Source organism: Tubulanus polymorphus, chromosome 12 (genome assembly GCF_964204645.1).
Source record: "Tubulanus polymorphus chromosome 12, tnTubPoly1.2, whole genome shotgun sequence".
In the NCBI taxonomy this organism is placed as follows: Eukaryota; Metazoa; Nemertea; class Palaeonemertea; order Tubulaniformes; family Tubulanidae; genus Tubulanus; species Tubulanus polymorphus.
In genome coordinates, this window is record NC_134036.1 from 2,104,264 (window position 1) to 2,129,538 (window position 25,275).

At 41.2% G+C, this 25,275-nt stretch overlaps 2 protein-coding genes across 4 annotated transcripts in view; both read right to left on the reverse strand.

Moving 5' to 3' along the window:
* LOC141914327 (atrial natriuretic peptide receptor 1-like) overlaps positions 1-25,275 on the reverse strand; it is a 213,819-nt gene that overhangs the window by 36,525 nt on the left and 152,019 nt on the right. The gene's annotated exons all lie outside the window — the stretch shown is intronic.
* Positions 994-9,973, reverse strand: LOC141914140 (atrial natriuretic peptide receptor 3-like). The gene is made up of 2 exons (XM_074805406.1): positions 9,163-9,973; positions 994-1,055 (listed from the first exon to the last, which is right to left on the reverse strand). Exons 1-2 carry the CDS (start codon positions 9,971-9,973, stop codon positions 994-996), a joined length of 873 nt encoding a protein of 290 aa, XP_074661507.1.

A 25,275-nucleotide genomic window follows, 5' to 3' on the forward strand; every position in this document is an offset into this window, starting at 1 on the left:
GTTTAAAACGGTCCCCGCGGGCGCAAGGTAATAACATCACCGTGTATTATCATCTCGGCGTCCACCACATCTCATAAACACGTCAACCTAAAGTAAGATTAACAAAACTCTCGGGATTAAACAGGGAGTAAATATAATCACTATCCCTCCAGCGACAGGAGGATAGTTCACCGATAGCTAGCTATCTCACATTGATGATGTCATAGGGGGATTAATCCAGCCACTCATCCCTCTGGGAGTGCCTATGTACCGCCAAATCACTTTGATGATGTCATAGGGGGATTCATGCAGACACTCATCCTTCCTGGCAGTGTCTACAAACCACCAAATCACTTCAAGGATGTCATAGGAAGATCTATGGGGATAGCCAGCTTTTCTAGAAGGCTCATCGCTACTTCAAGTTGGTGATGGAGGGATTTATCCAGTAACTCATCCCTCCTGGGAGTGTCTATAAACCACCAAATCACTTCGATGATGTCATAGGAAGATCTATGGTGATAGCCATCTTTTCTAGAAGGCTCATCGCCACTTCAAGTTGGTGACGTCATGGGAAAGTTTATGGGGACAGACATTTTTTCTAGAAACACCTATAGATTAATATGATGATGTCATAGGGAGACTAATGAAAACAGTCGTATCTTCTAGATATATCTATATTTGATGATGTCATAGGGGGATAAAGACAACTACCTTTTCTAGAAGGGACGTTAATGATCAATTCGATGATGTCATAGGGGGATGGATGGAGATAGCCACCAATTCGACGACGTCGTGAGGAAATTTATGGTAGCAGCCATTTTTTCCTAGCCATATAAGATAAATGGAGGCGCCGTTTCATGTTGCAATCATTATTAGTAAAAAAAATCTAACGTCGCATTGCGCGGCGATTTAAACCCGGGAAAACCTTATTAACGTAAAACCCATTATGATTAACGTCGTTTCTATGACGGCTATATCTCTCGACAATATCTCTGGTAACGCTGTCGTCAAGGATTACATACGCTGCGACGGATTACGTGGCACGACGTAAACGTGTAATCCGCACTGATTATTACCTGAATACGTAACGTAAAAAACGTAAACATAAAAAAATTTCAACGATAAATCACGTGATAGTGAATTGGCCAATTACATCATCGAACTGATGTGATGAGCTTTCTAGAAATATGTCCGCCTCCATTGAACCCCTAATGACGTCATTTAATCGATATTTAGATATAGATCCTTTCTAAAAATGTCGGTCTCTACAAAAACCCTTATGACGTCATGAAATTGATGCGATTCAACAAAGATGCCCGTTTCCGTAACACGCTCTATGACGTCATCGAATTGGTGTCGTGACTAGATCGTGACTAAATGCTAACTATGACGTCATTAAAATGAAAGCTATTCCAAACGTAAATGAAATTATCGAAAAACTGGGGAAGATTCTAAATGAAATTCGAATCTAATAATATTGGAAGAACACGACTTGTAATCATAGCGATAGTGTAATTAATGTAATCCAACCTGAATGTAGAGACCCATTCAAATCTCTTCTCCTGTAATTAATTTTTGTCGCGGGCATCAAATTGAGGGCTGTGTGATATTTACATAAATATTGCGAGGGTGTCGCAGGGACAGAGAGAGAGATAAGGTCATTTGAACTTTGTGTGAAATACAGCTTAGTAATTTTCTTAAAAGCACCAAACCAGGCGAGGAATCTTAACTTGTGCATGGCACCCCTTTAAAAAAAAATAAAACCTGGAAAGAAATATTAACTTGTGCTTGGCACCCCTTCTAACTAACTCACCAACCTACTCTTGACCTGTGGCGCGAGCGATTCAAATTCTTCCAGTAACATTGTCAGATTCGTTTAAGTCAAATGTGTTTATTTCAAACACGAGGGACTTTCAAGTACAGCTCGAACCCCCTTGAACCATCACTACCTTCTGATTGCGAGCTAGATAATGAATTTACGGACTTCTAAGTTAATTGCCAAAGTTAAACCAATTCCTGTGACGTGTGTCACTTTTTTCCCCAATAAATTGTTTTAATTTCAGCTGAAATTCACTTTTCAAACAAATTCGATTTTCTATTTTTAGAATAAAATTCTGAAGCTCTCTCGGTGTAACTAGTCCAGTTTCTTTTAATCATATTTTCTAAACTAAGAGTTAATTAAGAAAAGTAATAAAATCCTCTAATTGAATAGAAACCTCCTTCATTGAGATTTAATTTAATTTTAACGAATCCAAGAAATTCGACTTTTTCTACTTCCGACACTAAATAATCTCATCGTTCCATATCCTCACATAGAAAAAGGGCTAAATAAATGAATATGAAATTCAGGTCAGAATTGATCTTGATCTTGATTGGTCTTTACCGAATCCAAGATATTCGACTTTTTACTTTCAACTAAAAGGTCAACGTCCCAAAGCCTCAAACGCGCAAGACCCAAAAGGGTTATTCGCGTAACATGGAAATAGGGCTAAACAGACAAATAGAAAATTCTGGTCAGGCGAAATTTTACGACATCGTCGTTTCCTCGAGAGATATCCGAATTTTTAACTTGTCAACTTTCGAGACAAAATTTATTCGTTTGAGTTCGCGCGATTTTATTTATCCCCGCCTCTAGAGGAAGCGCGACGAATTACATCTAAAATTCATATATTCCTCCGCGAGTCGAGAAAAAATCCGCTCGCCATAAATTTTCAAAACTTCCACAAAATTACGACACCACACAAATATATCGTCGACGTCACGTGGTACACGCGTTGTTAGACCGAATTACGACAGTTGCACTTAATTTTACGACCTCGTTTGTCATCCGGGTCCTCGAGGGAACGCGATTAATTCGCGGTAATTTGACTGAAATTCATGTAAATAGTTCCGTTAATGTTTGACGCGAAGTAATTTGTTGTCGGGGCGTTATCGGGTAAATTGCCGTTTAATTTTTGATTCATGCGCGCGCGTTATGAAGTTATCGGCGCAATCGAAATCGAATTCGTCAAATAAACTAAATTGCAATTCATTTGGAAATACAGACACGTAACGCAGTATCGGATTTATCACGAGGGTGTTTCGTGCGATCCTCAAAATCCTTGCATCTCCTAAGACTTACTTAGATAGCGATAAACGCATTTTGAAAAAAGACACAATTTTTGTTAAAAGCTTCCTAAACGTGTGCTTAACCTTGGAAATTTAAGTGGCAATTTTATCGACAATATTGTCGAGAGACATTAGGAGCACAGTTGCCCATCCTCTTACAACAGATTTGCTCTTCATGAAAATTCTCAAGATCTTCAAGTAAGCCTACGTTTTCGAGACCTAAGTCTTAAAGTGGGCTTAAGTGATATTCAAGTAAGCCTACATTTTCGAGGCCTAAGTCTTAAATTGGGCTTAAGTCTTAGGACTGGTTTTAGGTTGTTACATAGAACTACAGTGGCATTAGACCGGTCTCAAACCTAAGCCTTGTCTGTAACCGGCCCTTGAACTCCAAGTCCACCAATCTGCCCTACATATTCAGATTGTTTTTTTTTCCTTTGTGGCTAAATTTTCCTCTAGGTCGTGAATTGTGTCATATTGCTAATTCAGAATGCATGCGCGCGCACCAGTGGAAACATCTCACGCAGACGACAAGAAATCCAAAGAAACACCGATCGGAAAATAGCTACGAACATGGATATAATTTATGCCAAGCATGTCGAGTAAATACAGTCTAATTTAAGTCAACAATCGCGATGGCGCGCGGATCGAAAATAAATTGTATGATTTATTCGGGACTCGAACCCGATCGGGAATGAGGAACACATTGAACCAGAATGCGAAACAATTACGATTAATACGAGCCGTTGTAAAAAATCGATATTGTTTATGGTTTTTGATGATTCGAAATTCGAATGAATGATGATCAAAAGGGAAATGCGGGACTCGAACATAAATGGGTGATTCATCAAAATGTTGTTGACACAGTTCGTTCGCATTCAAAAATTCAAAAATACAACAATGGCGACCGCTGTTATAAAATGCACGACGCGCAGCACGCGTTATTGGCTTCATAATTGAATTGTCGAGTCGTCAATGTCAAACAAAAATCGACTGCTGCGAACTGCGATTCAAATATCAATATTTATTCAAACGACAACAGACGCGGCGGTGGCGCCTAGCAGCAACGACAGCAACAACCGGAGAAATGGATTTTATGATGCGAAAATAAAGCGATGCGAATCGTATTTTAAATGGATTGTAATATCGGAATTGTCGGCGCAATTGTCGATAAATATTTGATTTCGAATCAGTAAATACAAAAGGATAAACCGATTAAACCGTTAACTCCGCTCGTGTTTGTACAGATGGCGCTTTCGTCACCGGAAGTGGGGACACGCTCCTCAGGCTCTTGGGCAGTTTGGATCCAGATTCACAGAAAAGTCTTTTTAGTAATTAAATCTCCCATTTCTAGAGCCTCTTCGGATTTGATCTTCGTTAAAAAAGATTTTAGGAAATTAAATATGGCCGCTATAGAGCCAAAATGATAAGATCATGGCGGCCCTTTACATTAAAAAGAAATCATTAAATTAAATTTGGCCGCAATAGAGCAAAAATGACTAGATCGTGAGCCTTAAGCGATAGAACCTTAAATATCGAGTACTTTTAGAAATCAAATATGGCCGCAATAGAGCTATATTGATATTTGAGACATTATGTACGCATATTGAGAAGATAAACTCATCAAAATATTAAATATGGCCGCTATGTAGCTTAACTGACATTCATAACGACATCATTCACGCATTGTAATAAGATGAACATTTTGAGAAATCAAATATGGCCGCTGTATAGCTATAATTATATAACTATAAAGCTATTGATCGACAGTGGACCCCTATAAATTGAAGATGAATCTAATTTCTTTCCGGGGGCTGCAAACGTTAATGAAAATGTTTCCCGTCTCATGCGATCTATGGCGACAACGTTAGGGTCAGAAACTGACCGTATATAACGTCATTTACGTTTCTGCGAACGTAACCAAGCGTTAACGTCGCGGAGAGTGAGGATACAGTGACGTTTATTGCCTATCAGTAACGCTCCGTCGGATAAAACGAATAGAAGGAAAAATTGGGTTTTTTTTCTATTTTTCGTTCTTTTCGTGTCGAAGCTTCCCGATTAAGACTTTCTGATCTATGTCTCAAGAGAAAAATAACTGACCAAGAAAAAAAGGCGTCGATATTTCTGATAAAGAAAAACTCATGATATCTGCAGGTTTCTTGGGTGGAAATCACTCGAGCTATCTGATATCTAATATTGTTAAACGCTAAAATTAACTTATAAAAAGGTTAAGTGGTCAGAACTTTAGACAACACGTTACGTGTTCAGAATTACACCTCAGATTTTCACGTGGCGTCGATTTTTCAGATAAAAAATCCTATGGTATCTGCACGCTTTTTGGGTGATATCACATGAGTCATCTCATATATCTGATATTGTTTAATGATATATCGCCTTTAAACGATACATAATAGTGGTCCGAACACATTAAGCTACACATTTAAGTGTTCAGAATTTCACCTCAAATTTGTGGTTTAACATCTATTGGTAAAACCTTTTTTTTCATGAAACAGAGCCCAATAAACCTCGCCTAATCTAAACCTGAACCCACGACTAGATTTCAAAGCTAAAACGGATGAATATCGAAGACTCAATTATACTCCATAGCACGGAATAATGATTAATTGCCGCTGTAGCTAATGACAATCTTCCATTTCTGGGAAAACAAATTCTGTCGATGCCTAATCTGACGTCACTTAAGAAGTCACGTGACGCGATTCTATCACCGATCGCTGCTTGACAACCGTTTAACAATGATTAATACGGTTGTCAATGGATACGAAAGCGGAATTATCGCCGTCACGTGAATTGTTGTTGTTTCGCGAAATTATGAAAAATGACGTTACACAAAGTTTCATAGCGGATTGTGAAGATCGACGTTACATCGCGGCGGCAACTACGTCTATTTGTCACGGTAATTTACAAAAACCGACGCAACACGCACTAGCGCGATCGTGCGATTGTTACAATAGTGGCGATCGTTACCGCGTAACTGGGGTTATTAATCTCGGAGTATCTGCTGATTAATGCCGGGATTAACTGACGGTCGGAAGAACGGCGTGAAAAATGGCGCCCTCACCGGAAGTTCGTTAGGTTAGGAGAGTAGGTCTGTCTAACAAGCGAGTTAACAATAGATTGTGGTTGCCCTACTTTAGAAGTGGAAAAGATATCCGTGGCTCAGTGGAAATGCTGACCGTGATTCAGGCAGAATTTCTATCCATGATCCATTCAAAATGATATCCTTGGTTCGGTCAAAATTCAGCCCATGATTCAGTGACAATTCTGCTAATGGCTCTGTTAAGATTCTGCCCATGGTCCAGAAAACTTTTCAGTACTTTACATTAGTAAAAACCTAGAAACCAGACAAAGCCATTTCGAGACTGGCTTTTAAGATCTCATTCCCAGATAGCAGCCTTTACCAGCACCCAGGCTTAGCCAGGTACAATAACGAAATAATTCAAAATCAACCAGAACAAAAAAAAAATTCATTCCTAAAATATTCCAAGCACAAGGTCGAGTCCAAGGTCAAAGCGTCGATTTTCTGATCATCGATAATAACCACGATATCCCGGAACCCCGTCGCCACACAACGCGGTACAACCGAAAGTTCAGCAAGTAGGCCACGCATGCGCATCGATCACTGTCCGATGGCGGATATGATACAGATCGATCATCGCGCGCGCGCGCGGTAAAATGTGTCGCCTGCCTCTCTACGAGCAGACGATGATTTATAACGTCCTATTCACAGTCGAATCTATCTCCCGATATGTAAACAAAACCTTATCGTACTGATTAGGTAAACAAACATATTTGGTCCCTTACCCAAGTGGCTTTAACATAAATCAATTAGGATGACCAATTTACTAATTCCCCGAGATTTCCATGTTATGATACGAAATTTCCTTTATGATTCTGCAGCATGTGAATGATAAAATTCCAATAATTCCAGGTTTTTTCAAATTCAAAGTTTGTCAAAGTTTTTTCCTCTAATTTTCTTTCTAGAATTTTGTTCTGATTTGCCGATTTTTGAAAGCTTTCTAAAGGTTTTTCGAGTAAAATTGGCGAAATTCCTTTTTTTACTTGACTTTTACTTTTTCTTATTCAGAGAATTTGCAATATACAGATTAAGAACAGCAGCAGTTAGTCTGGCTGTGTTATAAAAGGAAATAAATGTGGCCATTTTTAACCATTCCGGGACAAACTGAGCACAAAAATCATCTTTTCTGTAAGATATCAGAATAACACTGACGACTTATGACTGATGACCGATGACGAAGATTGATGAGACTTACAGGACACCTAATCTCAACCGTTGAAAAATATCGAGTACTTACGTAAAGTTTATTGGCCAAATCAACCAACCAATCAACGAGGCGAACGCGGTGACATTTATAGTCACGTGACACGCGTCGACGTCGTTAAAACTGAAGTGTTGTCGTAACCGAGTAAAGTGTTAAGGGCGATGTGGAGCCCATTAGAGACGGCGCACTCGAGAGAACCCTGATGGGAATCAGTTTTACACCTATCGACACCCGGAGTGGTTCTTTACTGGGCGAAACTTCTTTTTTTTCGTGCGTTGAAAAGTCTCGCGTTACCGAGCGACGGCGCGTGCGCGCGATCTTCAACCGTTTCGATTATTGTATAGTCGTGTCGGATTATTACCGTCGGTTGCCTGGTAACCAGGTGCGTGAAATGGCGATAAAAATACCGTAAATGCGAGATATATACGGATATACAGGAGTAAAAATTATCCCAAAGCTCCGGCGTGACCTTCAGCTGCGGTGACAGTAAATTACGGCAAAGTGGCTCCAATATAGAAATGGTTTGCACCGACACCTTACCTGTAGAACGTTGGGCTTGTAACATACCGTATATGGGTAATGCAAAGTGCTTACATGAGCAAGCAAGAATTAGAATATTCTCGACAGAAACATAAGAAAATCTGGACAAAAAACCCGACTGTCCACACATTGAGATAATGGGAAATTAGGGAATTAAGGAAAAGATTTTTTAAAATTGTTTAAAAACTTACCTACACGGATAAGACATCAGAAAGTACCGGAAAAGATAAAAACAGAATTGCATTTGTTAGAATTAAGTTAGAATAGAAACGATTACATTAAGAAAGGCAATCGAGCAAGGGGAGTGGGTGAGGGTAAGGGCGTTTATGGGGAAAGGTCGTAAAAGTTAAGGAACCAACATCTCCATTTGCCAGGTCAGTTTCCTGCAGCGCGATAAAAAACACAGTTAAAACAGACGACCTCTAAAAGTTGGACAGCAGACGAATTAATGAAACGTTGTCATCACTTCATCAACGAAATGCGCGCGCGTTCAGTTCGTCTCAGTTCAAATCTCAGCGCTACCGGCACGAGGCTAGTTACAAACGGTCGTACCTGTTGAATCGTACGACGGTGCGTAACCACGGCAACCGCGTGCCGGAGCGTTCTCTGATTATTATTGTGTCGAGGGTTGTTTTTTTGCGTTGTTGTCATTTTCTCTGGAAGCGACTTTGCGAAGATTCGAGTTTCATGTTTCGCAATTTGAACAGTCACGAAAGTTTGTCGTAGCGCAGACGATGCCACGCAGGGAGAGGTGGCAGACGACTGCTTACGGGGTTAATTTCACCCAGTCCTCACCAAAATAATTTACTCACTAAAGAAATTGTTACTTTATGTTTTCAATGACGGAAGTACTTCAGAGTGAAACGTTGCGATCATTAGCTTTTTTCAAATGCCGTTGAACGAGCCCATTTCATTTTAGTGCCACCAGATGGCGTCACCCGTTAATTTACCTTTTTCTTTTTTTTCAAATTAGATAAAACCTACACATTTTTTACCACACAATTGTTGATTTCAACAAAGCATTTGAACCCGGTTTGTAGGCAGGAAGGGTAACTTTACGAAAGAAATAACTGACTAACATATTACAGGAAACTTTTAAAATGTGGTTAAAAAACTCGTCGAAATCGTGCGTAAAAGTTTAATGGTAGCACTTCACAATATTGCGCAGCAGACCGAGGCTGTATTTCGCCTTACAGCCACCAGATGGCATCACCGGCCGGTGTATCCTACTACTTACTTCTAGCTTGGTGTTTAAGTTGGCTGACGATCTGTTTAAAACGTCGTCTTTTGAGCGGCAACGGAAATTCCAAGTTGAATTTATGGATATGTTCGCGGGCCACCATTTTCTTAACGATTTTGTACAGGGCCTCTAGCGCGAAAAAGCAGGCGGTATGTTTCTGATCCGGGTACTCCTCGTAAACGAACGCCAGACGATTCCAATCGAATTCCCGCAACGTCAGATATTCCATATGCGCGAACGTGTCGTAATTACCGACGATACGCGTCAGCAACGGGAATTCCGTTTTATCGGCGAACGCGTGTACTAAAGCCCCGCTCGAGATTATGGGGATTCCCCAGAAAACGCTGAAACGTGCGACCGGCGCTACGGCGTAGTCACAACTCGGTCCAATAAACACGTGCGCCTCTTGTTGTATGTAGAAGTTAATAGCGTTCATCGGACCGTAGGTTTCCGAACAGCGCGAATCGGCGTAGTTTAACTGGAACGTATAGCCGTCCAGTAGTCCCGACGTCCGTTCCACAGTATCGACCGCTATTTCAATAGCGGGCGCTACTTTATACGTCGACCACATGTATTTAGTAGCGGTCGGTAGGTTGATACCGATTTTTATCACTTTATTCGGATCGTACGTGACGTCACTGTCACCGCCGCCTTTAAACGCGCCACCTAGCGGCGGTTTATTCACCGTGAACGACGACGTCTGATCGACACGTGACATGGCGACCGTTACTAGAATAACGGTAGAAACGAAATTCAAAATGGCGGAGTCGTTATTCAGCAGTAATAGACGGCAACGAGCGTTAAACATTTTTATCGAGGTTATTATGCGTCTGTCATGATTTTCTCAACCAGGCGTCGCTAGTCTCTTTTCAATCTTTCTTCTCTCACAAGGTGTCGCTAGTCTCACGACGACCCTAATCTCCCGCAAGGTGTCGCCAGTATACCTACGACTTTCTCCCGAAAGATGTCGTTAGATTCAATCAATATATATGTTTTCTCTCGATGCAATCGATGATGTACCTCCAGATTCATCCACCAGGTGTCGCTTGAATCCCATCTATATATTCCTGACTAGATGTCGCTGTATTCGTTACCTCTTTTTTTATCTTGAGCACTCTGATAATATTATTTCACTCACTAGAGGTCGCTGATTGTCGTCCTAATGCACACACTCACTCACGTGTACGTGCGCACGGGAAGTAGGTCCTCAATTAGTGCTTGTATTTATCCGCGTTAAAATAGTGACGCGGTTCGAGCACTTTGCGGTTTCCTGTCAATAATCAAGAGTTCACTTGTTGCCATGGAAAATATGAATCCTTTTAACAACTCGGAATATTCCGCCGTTCTTCGCGGGGGAGATAGCTCGGTGTACGGGAGGAACCTAGATCGCGTTTTCTATTCTTTCCGTTAGCTCGTGTCGAACGTCGTAGATCGTATGTCGCACGACTATCACCCGTGAAATTGTTTATCGAATGATTGAATATCGTAAGTCGTAAATCTTGGTGAATATCGTTTAATGATATGTCGTGAATCGTATGTTAAGAAATCGAATGTCTATTAAAAAATTCTGATCATGAGTTGAGGTCACTTTTCGGTACATTATACAACATTCCAGCTAGTTTTAATCGTAGCTTAATTTGCATAACTCTGATCGAAGGCGCCACCTAACGGGGTTATTTGCGTCACTTTTCCCGACGTATTACGTCATTGTTTGATGAGATCTAATTTGAATCGCATTCAGCGGACGTAGATCCGTCGTACGTGTCGAGTGTTTGCGTACTACGTCATTTTCACAAGTCGCTACCAACATGGCCGCCTATTGAAGCGAGAAAAACTTTCATCTTAAAAAATTGTAGGAAAAAGCGAAAATGATACATTTTTCGAGCAGGTGACTTTTAGAATGTGGTTTCCGTCCTTAGAGTAATGAAAAGCCGATAATTCTAACTAACTAAACGCGTTACGAATATGTGACTTAAAAAAAAATTGCCAAGTCAAACTTTTTTTCTCACGTATAAATGAAAATGTGCCCAAAAATATAATGATTCAATTGACTCACCTATTGCACTCATCAAACCTACAATCAAGCGAAGACCTTAACTTTTTATTTTCCGGAATTTTACTCATCAATTCAAAACTTATAACGCAAAAAGTAAAGGTAACGTTCTTTTGTGAAAAAATCACCGAAAATGTCAGTAATAAAGTTTCCTTTGATTCAGGAAACTTTTCGCAACCATTATTTGCCCCCTCGAGGCGCACAAACAAATTGACCTGATCTACAAATTGATTTCATTAAAAAACACCCAAAATGACATTTCGCCCGGAAGCTGGAAGCAAACGAACGCTCTTACGAATAATCAAAAGGGAGAACGACCTTGATGCAAATCAGCGCCTCTAGCTTACATCACTTCGTAACCGTAAAGTTAATGAGGTATACAGAGGTGGAGAAAGCGTCAAGTTTTCATTGAAACACCTTCAATCCTCTGAGGCTCACAACGCCTGATATCCCGCATAAAGGCGAGTCCGGTGGACGGGAACTGGTTCCGTCTACCCTCGCCCACCTGACCGGCTGTTGGCTCTTAAAGGAGCCATACTCTGGGAACTAATCAAAGGCAGGTGAAGGCTAAGGTGATGTTACTTATACGTTTAACAAGTTCCCTAGAGTAGTCTGGGCTTCAAAGGTTAAATCCCAATGGGAGCCATCTAATTATATTCAACTAATTAATATAGATAACTCTCGCATTTCGTTCGAAAAAGGAATGACTTCTATGGCGACCTCTATCGGTGACAACTATGACGTCAGTGTGCTTAGTAAAATCCCAGAACGATGTCATTTGGCACGATGATGCTCTTTGGGAAACGGGAAGGTTAGCCGTACCCTCACAAATAGGCTGAACATGCCTTATGGCATAGACGAAGTGAACCGTCTGCTCTATGCCTATAAGGACACTTGAAATACTGGTCACTTGTTTGAACCCAGGCGAGATTGACCGCACTCTATGAGGAAATACTGGTCACTTGTTTGAGCTGATTACCGAACAAGCCGTTTGTTTATCAGATTTACTGCATTAACGTCGTAGCCAAGAGAAACGACGTCTTAACCATAACTAACAATGACAGACGAGTCATTAACGTAAGCGTAACGTAAAAACCTCTCGACGCGTTTATCAACGTCTCGATTACTACGTCATTAAGTTATATCGTTTCGCGATCTGATATTTTTACGTTAACGTCTGACCGTCAACGTCAGTTACGCAACGTTAACGTCTCGCACGCGTATAAATTTACGTTAACGCGATATTGAACGTCGTCCCCAGCGTAGGTCGGATTACGGTAACGGACGTCGTCAGGTGTTTTGGTTTTTTCGCAGCGCTGTCATCGGCGGCGAGTTTGTTTTCTAGTCTCGAGGGATGCGTGCGCATCACCGCCCGATATCGGAGATCCGATTGCGGATGTCGTCTGCCTAATCCGGGGGCAATACGTCACAGCTGTCGTCGATGGATTTCAGACAGAAACGGAAACTGGAAATGGAATGCTTCGAGGAAATAAAAAAAAATAATCGGGATAATGATCAATTCCACAATATTTTCTATTTTGCTGGTGACGCGACGATTTTCGAATATTTTTGGCGAATGGGTGACATTCAAGGAATTGTAGCAATTTGCTGCAGTTTGTCCTATGAGAAAAATCAATTTAAAAACAGAACCTCCTTCATGAGTTACGGCCATTAATCCTACAAGTAATAGGGAATAATGAGCAATCAAAAAGTTTATTTTTTTGACAGTTCGCTTTGCTTAATTCACTGGAAAGGTCTCAATATACTGACGACTTCGGCTAGATGTAAAGTTATTGTAGCGACAATATCATAGACCCTACAGCACCCTATAGTATGAGGTGTTTCAGGAGCTGTTATATTGCATTATAAGCCTCACTCGAACTGAAGGTGTATAATACTGCAGCGTGCACGTGACTCGGAATTGAAAACGCTAATAATAGCTACGAAAGATCGTGACTGGAATCCGGAACCACGTGACCGGAATCTGTCGGCTATGTCGTTATTATCGTTTATTAAAATGGGAGATAAGTTCAACAAGTTCTAGTTTTTTTTTTTTGTAGGAAAGGTATTATTTCCGGGGATGATTAATATGTAACGCAAGGAACCTGCAGCCTTTCAGAATTCCATGATTTGTAGCGAGGAGTGTGGACGATCATTTTTAGAATATTTAAGTCGATGCAGGTGCATCTTTAAGGAGAATCGGAATTAGTTTTAATTTCGACGTTTAAACTATGAATATAAGATTAGAAATTGGATTGAGAATGAAGCATCAGATATCTTGGAAGATGAGGGGGTTCAGGGGGTTCATTACAAAGACGGATCCGGGAAAACAAGAAGACCAGTTTGACCTTTTGACTTTCTAAGTCTTAAGAAAAAGGGCCACCTTAATGGGAAGGCTAGGGTTCGGACCCCATAGACCACCCAACACTCATCCACCCCCTGCAATAAATATGCTGTAAAAGCCCGTTTGCAAATTATTAACCAGCAGACGGCTTGGCAAGTCTAACAACATTTCATTCGTCGGTTATAAATATAGTTTTGTTTCAGCCTCGTCTGCGCAGTGTAATGCTATATAACCTAAAAGTGTTGTTATCGATTTCAAATCGATCAATAAAAAACAGTTGATACCATAAGCAGACGACATCGAGAACAAATCGTTTTTTAACGACCAGTTTACGTGCATATATATAGAGATATAGTAATATTTATATGTCAAAGTTTTCGCACGGCATAAAGGCAGCCAGTTACAGTAGGCAAGGTGGCTTAGATTAGAAGACCAACTTCGGCTTGCAAGTCTCCGGTTTAAAGGTTATGTTTACGGTGTAACACTTGACTGTTATCAATTCTTGTATGGCTTCAATTGAGTTAAATTTACATTCAGTCAAATTTAACCTTTACCACAATACGAGTTTCTACAATTACAAAGCATTTCATCTCTGACTCCTCCGCCAGTCCTTTGTGTCCCATCCCTTACAACATCTCCATCTCTCTCTCCTGGCTCTCCCTCTCTACTCTCCCCTCTCCTGGCTCTCCCTCTCTACTCTCTCAGCACCCCTCTCTACTAGTCCCTCGCTCCACACTCTCTCCTTACCACTCTTACGCACCGACATTCGCTCAGGCCGTTGTGTCTGGTGGAGAGGATCAGTGGAAGCAACATAAATTCACTCAAACACTGTGATGTTAAATTCAACAGAGCAGCAGCCATCCATTTTTTTATTGCCAACTCACTACTAACCTACATTGTTTATACCAGGGGGCAGCACTAGCTGGACCAGCAAAATTCTCTCCTTATCAGTGTCCCATTCCATCCCTTTCAACATCTCTATCATTTCTGGTCCCTCTCCTGGTTCTCCCTCTCTTCTGGTCGTTTTCCCTCACCATTTCCTAGCCCCTCTCTCTCTCCACTCTCTCTCTCAGTCCCCCTCTCCCTCTCTCCACTCTTACGACCCACTCACGTTCGTTAATTCCGTTTTTAAGAACGCGCAAATATAGAACGCAAATATTTATACGAATCGGTAATCGATAACTAGTTGGATAGAGAGCAATGTTGTTTATTCTGCGCTGTCGCCTCCACACACACACACCGGGTGTGTCACTCTCGTTTCGCAGTGGTACATTATACCCTAAACCTCAAAAACACCGCTACTATATGGCCATGCTTGAAGAAATACTACCGATTCCAAAAATCATGGCCATTAATGCGGGTGGCCCTGTGTTTAACCAGTTTTTATGAAGACCCTTAGGGCCCAATTTCACAAAAATGTTTAACACCTAACTAGATTTAATTATTTAATTTCTTCATTAATTCAGTTTATCTTAAATCGATTTAGACCTTTATCCTTTATGTGAAAGGACTGTAACTATTACATGAAATCCCCCCCCAAAAAAAGACCGGAAATATTTCTTTGAACTAGTTATGGTCTGCATTCGACGACGTTTCGACAATATCTTTATAGTCATCTTCAGAAGAGCACTTCCGCGTAACATACGAAAAAATTATGAAAAATAATAACATATCATAAATATGGCTGCTATAGTAGCCATCTTAGATTAGAAAATGAAAAAAAAACTAATCTTTAGTCATGTGTAAGAAAATGGCTAATGGCATTCGAGTCAATTCGTAATACTGCATTCTCACCTTTTTTCGTTTTAACGTAGCATTTTTTTGCTATTCCAAGAACAGTGATTACAGTCTATCACTTATATATATATAATCAACACGATGTGTGAGTTCCGTATCCGGTGAAAGCCATACGCGGATCGTGATGTTGAATTATTATCAGCGAGAGCGCAAGGTGTGAACTTTCATGAATAATTAAAAAGAAATTCGTGAGTCAGGCGAGCAATGCACGTTCACGACGCATTCTTAATATTGCTCGTTCCTGTTGTACAGAACTAATCAAATAATTTGACACGATATATCTTGCAGAGTCGGAGGCTTTCTATATTCAAACTAACGAATGTCATTTTTTTGAAGAGCTGACACAAGTAGATACTCTAATTGTAGAAGTCATGTTCACTCTTCGATGCAGTTCTGAGTTTCAATAAAAAAGTTAACAACCCATTGAAAATCAGCTTATACCAACTCAAGAGTTAACCGTGGAACTGGATTCTGAGTTCAGAGTTAGCTCTTACTCACAACTGACACGAAATATCTTGCAGAATTTTTCAATATTTATTAAAACCAACGAATGTCATTTTTCGAAAAAATGACAGTAGATACTCTTGTAATAATAGTCATGTTCACTGGTATTCAACAGTTCACAACCCATTGTAAATATGCTTATACAAGCTCAAGAGTGACTGTGCAACTGTATCCAGATTTCAGAGTTAGCTCTTACTCACAACTGTGGAACTGAACCCTGAGTTCAGAGTTAGCTCTTACTCACAACTGTGGAACTGAACCCTGAGTTCAGAGTTAACTCTAACTCACAGCTGTAAAACCGGATCCCAAGTTCAGGGGCCGGTTGTATAGTCATGGCTTAGACTTAAGACCAGTCTAAGACCAACTTAGTTCTATAGCCAATCTAACAACTTAAGACCGGTCTTAAGATTTATGACCACTTTTGGACTTAAGTCACGACTGTGCAACTGGCCCCAGAGTTTTAAGTCTAACTCAGTAGCATAGAATTGGATCCTGGTTCGGGAACTCCACCAGCTTCGAAGACTTTGAAAAGCCACCTTCCCTTAAGTTTACATTCAACCAAAGCTGATGTCGCGTACAACGACTCAACACTTTCAGAAATCCCATTTCCACTCAAGTACTCGTAGCTTTCTAACTTCCTCGCTTATACAAGAGATTTCGCTGGTTTTTGAAATGAGATTTGTACATCCCCGCAACCTTTATGGCTACACTAGGCCAATTAGGTTTTATCAGCCAACCGATACATCTACGTACAGCCAGGGAAGTGTGATGAGACTTCCCTGGTACAGCATAGAAAGATATAAAAATGCCACCGGGCATATTTCTTTGTCGACTATCGCCAAAGTGGCTTCAATTTTTTTCCATATCGTCGTTTGGCAAGAAGGTAGATTGCATTACAGTTTATGTTGGCACCGGCGAAGCACACGACACTGCATTAATAGCGAATGGTGCAGTTTAACGAATCGTCCATTAAGACGAGTTTATTTGTTTTAAAAATGTTGGCGCTGTGTGTAAAGTGTGGGTTAATTAGCGGAGAAAGCAAGATCGAAGAAGTGGCTTTTAATGACATCGTTTCCAGAATGTTTGCCAGCATCGCCTTGTTGATACCCCAGCTAGCGAACAAGATGGCCACATTGTTCAATAAAGTATAGATTATGATAACAAAGAAATAGTCTAATAACAAGCCTTTATAATAAACCAATAGATGACAAAGACCAAATAATAACTCAAGTCTCGCTGAAGCTTAATTTACTGATGTCCACAGTGAATGGGACGTAAGGCTGGGATTAAGTCAGGGTTATGCCTGGGCTAAGGTTAAACAAGGTCTTTTTGACAAACCAATTGATGGCAGAGATGAACCCAAAGAAATCCGCGTACTGGAGTCGCTACCATGCACGAATAGGTCATGCGGCGTTCTACACCGACAAGTTCATCATTGTGCCTGATTTAAAATTCACCTCCAATAAACCTCAGGACTGATTGAATACGAGCAGCGCGAGTGACACGTGACACGAGACGTGAAGCAGACGACTTCAAACGGTTCACGCATCACGACAGACGACAATTCAATTTCGTGCCCATAAAATCCTAACAAAGTCAACAACCTCAATCGCGCCCCAAACTACTGATTCCTCGGGAGAACGACCAGACATCTAAAGAGGAACCATCAACCTACTTCACGATTCTCAAAGGACGTTCAAAGTCCTTGGGTTCAAGGTCCTTGGGTTTCGTTACTTACTACTTGATAAAGATCAACTATAATTTCTGTAAAGAAGGATTTAGTCCAAGGTGCATTCAGTTTAGTCGTTATAAGTTGGTTTGTTTTCTTCTAGCCGGCTTTGTCCAAGTTTTTTTTTTTCATCTTGGCGACATATAACCACCAACCAACTTTATGACCTAACAAGGACAACCAAGCTGATTCCGTTTTGTCACCCCTACTTCCTTAGCAAGATTTTCCAAGCTCGACGATTAGAGGCGTATTAAGCATAATCACCGTTAGCTGATATGTTCTTGGCTCTATTTAAGGAACAGCAGGACCTTCCCCTGTCATCAATTCCTATGGAGACACGAGCTACAAACACCCCTCATTGGTGGTATATTATTTTTTTCCAAATCTCAATTTCTCTCTTGAATGTCCCAATATCGTTTAAACTCTATCAATCGTAAGAGCTATTTAAGAGCTAGCAGTTCATCAAGTACTGTTTACCAATCAAATTATAAACATGACTTCTTCTCCCAGCAGGTAGTAAATAGAAATATGTTTTTTTTACTGATTAACTCCGCGCGACGTGAGGTCCTTAACAGTTATACTAATGTCATTCATTGACGACGCAGCGACGACATCGTCATTGACGGCGGTGGTTTCATTACCAGTAACTTACAATCGATAATTTATTGAATCGTTTAATTAAACCAGTAGATTACATATGCATACACCTTGGCAGACGACAAGCTGTGATGGTCGCATGAGTTTTTTCGATACACTATTCCCGCTATTCAAACTCCCGATCTTGCTCGAAGGAGAAAAACATGCCCACCATCTGTAATAGGTCCCTTTATGGCATTCAGCATAAAGGCTACGACAGAACACTATATCGCATTGCAATATCACCCAGATGTTCCTAAATATCACTTTTAAGATATCGTCGAAATATTGAATAAACATCATCTCAAACAAACACTTTGGTCATTACTAAGTGTACTGTTTAATCTAGGAATAATTCATATTGTTACGGCAGTTTATACCGTATTTGAAATTACAAAAGATGTTTGTATCAAATCTTATTAAAGTCATAATGAGTGTTATTGTTCTGGTCAGTACGTTTTTATATTACCACTAATTTGTATCACATCTTTTGCTTATTGGGATTAAGTCGAAACGTCACGACATTCATACTAGATCATTATGGTTTAACACGACACAATAATCATCACATAAAGGAAGGGTCCTTAATGTTATACGCATTTCATCATTGACGCCAAAAGTCCAATATCGTGATGTGCATCTCTTCGTAGCGATAACCGAAGCTATTGTTGCAGCGTCATTGTTGTGTCATATATATATTGACGTTAAAACAATGTCTACTTCATGTGACGATAATGGCAACAATAAAAACAACAACGGCAACGGCGACAACGTGGAGATTACTCGACAACGTTAAAACAACGTTAAGTATCATCGTGCCGACGTATCGTGTTATCACGTACGTATTGTTGGCGACGGACGACGGCGATTGTTGCGTTAACGCTGTATCTAAGAGGTTCTCGTGTGACAAGAATACCATATGTTTATATACGTCTAAACGGTGGCATAGTTTTCATTCTTGGATACACATATATATAGCCACATGTTTATTGTACAATAGTCTACGGTTGCGATGCTTATGAGTCCGATCTCCCCTTCAGTTCATTTTCTACTGAATCCACACAACTTTCGCACGTTTTACGTCACGCGTCTATATCCGCTATCCACTTTTTCTCAAATTCCACTTTATCCATGTAGAGAGAATCCCACAATTATAACGAAAAAGTCCGAAAATGAAACTTCGAGATAGTGGTTTATTTCAACGTTTCTACTATAAATAGTCATCTTCAGGAATAAGATTATTACTGATTGCACGCGATCCACATTTTTATTGTATTCTACTCATTAAGGTTCAAAAGAGACCAGACTCATTAACAAACTCTCTGCTTCCAATTCGCTCCTCTCAGCGCTCCCTCCATTCCATCACTCTTGAGGCTTTCTTTAATTCGTAGACTCATTACCTTCTAAAGAGTTTCTCGGGTTGGCTTAAGATCTATAAACCACTCTCTCTCTCCCTCTCCCTCTCCGGCTCTCCCTCTCCCTCTCCCTCTCCCTCTCCCTCTCTCTCTCTCTCTCTCCCTCTCTCCATTTCACTCGTCCCTCTTTTTTTCCTCTCTCACTTACTCCCTCCTTTCACTCCCCCTCTCCCTCACTCACTACCCCCTCCTTCTCTCCCTCTCTCTCTCTCACTCACTCACTACCCCCTCCTTCTCTCCCTCTCTCTCTCTCACTCACTCACTACCCCCTCCTTCTCTCCCTCTCCCTCTCCCTACACCCTCTTCTCTCCTTCTCTCCCTCTCCCTCACTCACTACACCCTCCTTCTCTCCTTCTCTCCCTCTCCCTCACTCACTACACCCTCCTTCTCTCCCTCTCTCTCTCTCACTCACTCACTACCCTCTCCTTCTCTCCCTCTCCCTCTCCCTACACCCTCTTCTCTCCTTCTCTCCCTCTCCCTCACTCACTACACCCTCCTTCTCTCCTTCTCTCTCTCTCACTCACTCACTACCCTCTCCTTCTCTCCCTCTCCCTCTCCCTACACCCTCTTCTCTCCTTCTCTCCCTCTCCCTCACTCACTACACCCTCTTCTCTCCTTCTCTCCCTCTCACTCACTCACTACCCTCTCCTTCTCTCCCTCTCCCTCTCCCTACACCCTCTTCTCTCCTTCTCTCCCTCTCCCTCACTCACTACACCCTCCTTCTCTCCTTCTCTCTCTCTCACTCACTCACTACCCTCTCCTTCTCTCCCTCTCCCTCTCCCTACACCCTCTTCTCTCCTTCTCTCCCTCTCCCTCACTCACTACACCCTCTTCTCTCCTTCTCTCCCTCTCACTCACTCACTACCCTCTCCTTCTCTCCCTCTCCCTCTCCCTACACCCTCTTCTCTCCTTCTCTCCCTCTCCCTCACTCACTACACCCTCTTCTCTCCTTCTCTCCCTCTCCCTCACTCACTACACCCTCCTTCTCTCCCTCTCCCTCTCTCTCTCACTCACTCACTACCCTCTCCTTCTCTCCCTCTCCCTCTCCCTACACCCTCTTCTCTCCTTCTCTCCCTCTCCCTCACTCACTACACCCTCCTTCTCTCCTTCTCTCTCTCTCACTCACTCACTACCCTCTCCTTCTCTCCCTCTCCCTCTCTCTCTCACTCACTCACTACCCTCTCCTTCTCTCCCTCTCCCTCTCCCTACACCCTCTTCTCTCCTTCTCTCCCTCTCCCTCACTCACTACACCCTCCTTCTCTCCTTCTCTCTCTCTCACTCACTCACTACCCTCTCCTTCTCTCCCTCTCCCTCTCCCTACACCCTCTTCTCTCCTTCTCTCCCTCTCACTCACTCACTACCCTCTCCTTCTCTCCCTCTCCCTCTCCCTACACCCTCTTCTCTCCTTCTCTCCCTCTCCCTCACTCACTACACCCTCCTTCTCTCCTTCTCTCCCTCTCCCTCACTCACTACACCCTCCTTCTCTCCCTCTCTCTCTCCCTCTCCGGCTCTCCCTCTCCCTCTCTCTCTCCTCTTCCCGCACCCCGTGTCTCGAGTTCTCTTTCCCTCTCCCTCTCTCTCTCCTCTTCCCCCATCCCTGTCTCGAGTTCTCTCCCTCTCTCTCTCTCTCCTCTTCCCGCACCCCGTGTCTCGAGTTCGGCCAGACGCTTGTTTTCCTGTCGATCCCGATATTTCCGCTTTACAACTGTTTGACATGAAAAGAACGACGGCGAAGAGAACGGTCGCTTGCCGCAGTTAGAATTACGCGCTACACGACCAGCGAGCAGACGACAGATGCTGAAATTCTCAACGACCGAAAACACGACAATACGATATATCAATATCAATATCAAACAACGCGGCATTAATTTCGATATTCTCGGTTTTTGTAGCTTTTGATTTGCGGCAATATCAAACCAATGTAATAAAGCGCGGTCTTAATAATAACAGTTTTCATTATGATATATCAATATCAAACTGCACAATTACGATATTCCATTTTCCCATTCGATATTTACTAAGGAAAAAACAACGACGATATTGATGAATATTTATGATGAGGCTATCTTTTTAAGATTTTCGAATTTTCGAGTTGTGCCAGATTAGTGTCTGTTAAAAACTGTATCAGGTCGTCAAACCCGCCAACAGATCTATTGGTTCAATGGTTAGCACGCTAGCCTTTGAGCTGGGGGACCCGGGATCGAGTCCCGGTGCATGCAGGTCATTGCTTTAAAGAAAAATTCCGCCTCCATGAAAATATTTTTATCAAAAAGTCCGAGGACATCGTATCATCCCCGTAATATCTCAAGTCCGAATGATATTTGATATTCGAGCTTTTGATATCATCATGTACCATAAGATAGTTGACCTAAGGTATTTCAAATCTGAGACAAAAGCCTCTTAGATGTCCTCTTCCGTCCGAAGGGCAAACCGACTTTCACCAGACGAGTTCGAAAAATAAAAATCGAAATTTCTTTTCAAAACGAAGGATGTCTGTCTGCTGCAACCAGCGCAACCACAGCAGCAGCAACAGAAGCAGCATCACAGCCAGCATCCAAGATCAGTAGATACGGGGATGAATTATCGCTGGACCAATGAATCATCATCAAACGTTTTCGAACACGGAAATGCTTTTTCAATCTCGTCTGCGCGTAGTTCATTTAAAGATCGTCTGCTTCAAGGAACTGGTCTTTAGATCTACAGTCAGACCAGAACCGATAAATAACTACCTAGCTACCTGTCTCTGTGATCTGTGAAAAAAACTACACTGTCTTATCTATCGACTCTGTAAAATCGATAGCCACGGGTTCGTCGGGTTGTAGCCAATCTAACAACTTAAGACCAGTCTAAGCGCATCATGGTTCTATAACCAATCTAACAACTTAAGACCAGTCTAAACTCATTTTGATTCGATAACTAATCTAACAACTTAAGACCAGTCTAAGCTCATTTTGTTTGTAAAACCAACTTAACAGCTTTAAACCAGTCTAAGCTTATTTTGGTTCCGTAGCCAAGCTACAAATTGAAGACCAGACAATGGAAGAGTAAATACAATATATTAATCTTTCCTTATTAAAGCATTCTTCTTCTACTCAAGAAAAAGCCCTGTTTTCAAAACGTTTCGGACCAAAGTTTGTTCTTTTTTTGCCAGCACCGGCCATAAAACTCAGCCGGTCTATATTTATTAGCCCGGCGTAAAACGAACAATGCACCTGATAACGCCGTTACTAAGGCGATTACTACGTTTGACGACACCTTCGAGTGACGTATAACGTAGATTAACGCTTACGGTAACGCGTTACAATGGCACCTTAGCGACGACGGACCGCTCGTCCTCGTTCCAGTAAAACATAACCCGGCCGTATTGTCTTATTTACGAGGGTAACACCTGTTGTGCGTCGTTGCCTGGCATCGACGTTTGACGTTCACGTAATGATTGATGTCCGGCGTTTCACGACGTCTCAGATTAACGAATGAATCAGTTTCAAATATCTTTTTCGTCGACGATTAGAAATATCGAAGTCATATCCGATTAACAAGAGAGTTAGATCATTATTTCAGAGTTAATGAGCAAAATCCACCGTTGACGGTTCGACAATTTAATTTCTGACGGTTTAAACTTCATCAACAAGAGAATCGAAATCATTCATCGTTTTCGAGCAGAAATCGTTCTAAACCAGGGTTATATTTGACTGTAGTGAACTGATATAAATCTCAGTTAACAAATAAAAAATCCACAGCAGATTTGTGGAAAAAAGTATATATTCTAAACTTCATCTTCAGAGGAACTAATGTATCTATATATAATATATTATGAAATATATTACTTATTTCCTAAAATAAATAATATTTATTTATCGGTAATTATAACGTTGAACCGAGATGTTGTATCGTTTATTCTTGATATTGGTTTTATACAAAATCCCCATATGACGTCATCGAATTGAAGTGTTGATCTAGACGACACTTCTGAACGGCTGGTTGGTAATTGGTAAGACATTAGGCACAGACATGTCGGATGTCGCAACGATTTCCGTTCGTCATTAGACCTTCGACGAAACCAGCAATGCGACCAGACGAAAAAAAAGATGCCATCACCATTGGCGACGACGATGTGATTGTTGAGAAACAATCGGTGTTCGTTCAACGTGAACGTAGAAATTCATGGCACGACGAGTCTTCGGTAAGCGAGTATGAGAACGTCTCTGGTAAGCGAGGAAAGTGTCAACGACATTTGCGACGTAGTAGACGGGTATAGATAAGGAGCTTATTGAGTTAACGGTTTAGGGAGGCACCGTGTTCACTACAATACTATTATTACTATCAGATTTAGATAAAAAAACGATCGTCATTTCAGCATTACGCGCTGCCTATACTGCACGATTGCCTAGCAACACAGCATCAATGTAATCACCGATACAGCAGCTGCAGCAGCAGCAGCATCGGCGTAGCTGTGATTGTGATGGATTAATTACTTTAAACTAATTAAAGATGATATAGTGAAGCGAAAGGGCGAGATAGGATTTGACTTCCCCGACGCTAGCACCACATCTGGTGGATTCTTACGTGCTACAGCGGTTTATACCTGTACTGCACGCTAGCGACAACTGGCGGATCCTCACGTGCAACAGGAGTTTATGCCTCTACTGTTCACTAGTGACACCTGGCGGATCCTCACGTGCAACAGGAGTTTATGCCTCTACCGTTCACTAGTGGCATCTGGAGGACCATCACGTGACAGTAGTTTATATCTGTACTGTACACTAGTGACACCTGGCGGATCCTCACGTGCCACAACATCGTTGCCGAGTGATCCTTTAAACGGTCTGTCTTATTAAGAGACTCTCAAATAGAATTCCCAATTTTTATAATAGTTTATATGGCCTACAGCACACTAGCGACACCTGTTCAGGGCAGCTTCACTTGCCACAATCGGGTTGCCGGAGTCAGAAGAAACCGAATCATTGAATAGACGCTTCACTTGACACAGAAGGTTTCCCGACGATTGAATGAGAGTTAATTAAGTGAAGTGAGATCTCGATAAATAGGATTAATTCGTCTGCGATTGAGAGATTTACCTGTCATACGGATTAACAGGGAGAGCGCTCCACAATCTCTCGGGAGGTCGTGACTGAATGTGACCTTCCTCACGAGTAATACGTAAATACGACGCCGACAAGTCGCGCACATTTATATCATCCAGATACCGGATTCACACAAGGTTTCATCTAATCATCTCCACATTATATTAAAATGTCTCAGTTTTGTATATCTTTATGTCATGTTGTAATTCATTGTGGAAATAAATCATTTTAATAATAATAATAATAATAATAATAATAATAATAATGATAATAATAATAATAATCAATATTATTAATATTATCATTATTATTATTATTATTATTATCATTATTATTATTATTATTATTATTATTATTATTATTATTATTACTATTTTCAATATTATCTCCAGATACCGGATTCAGCGATGAGTGTTTTACTGGAATTTAGTTCAGTCTGATGTGAAGAATGGATAATCAGTTATCACGTCTTTCTAAATGTTTCAACTCCAGGAACCAATTGTGAGCTTAGATTCGACTAGTTTTAAAATCTACTATATACAAAATTA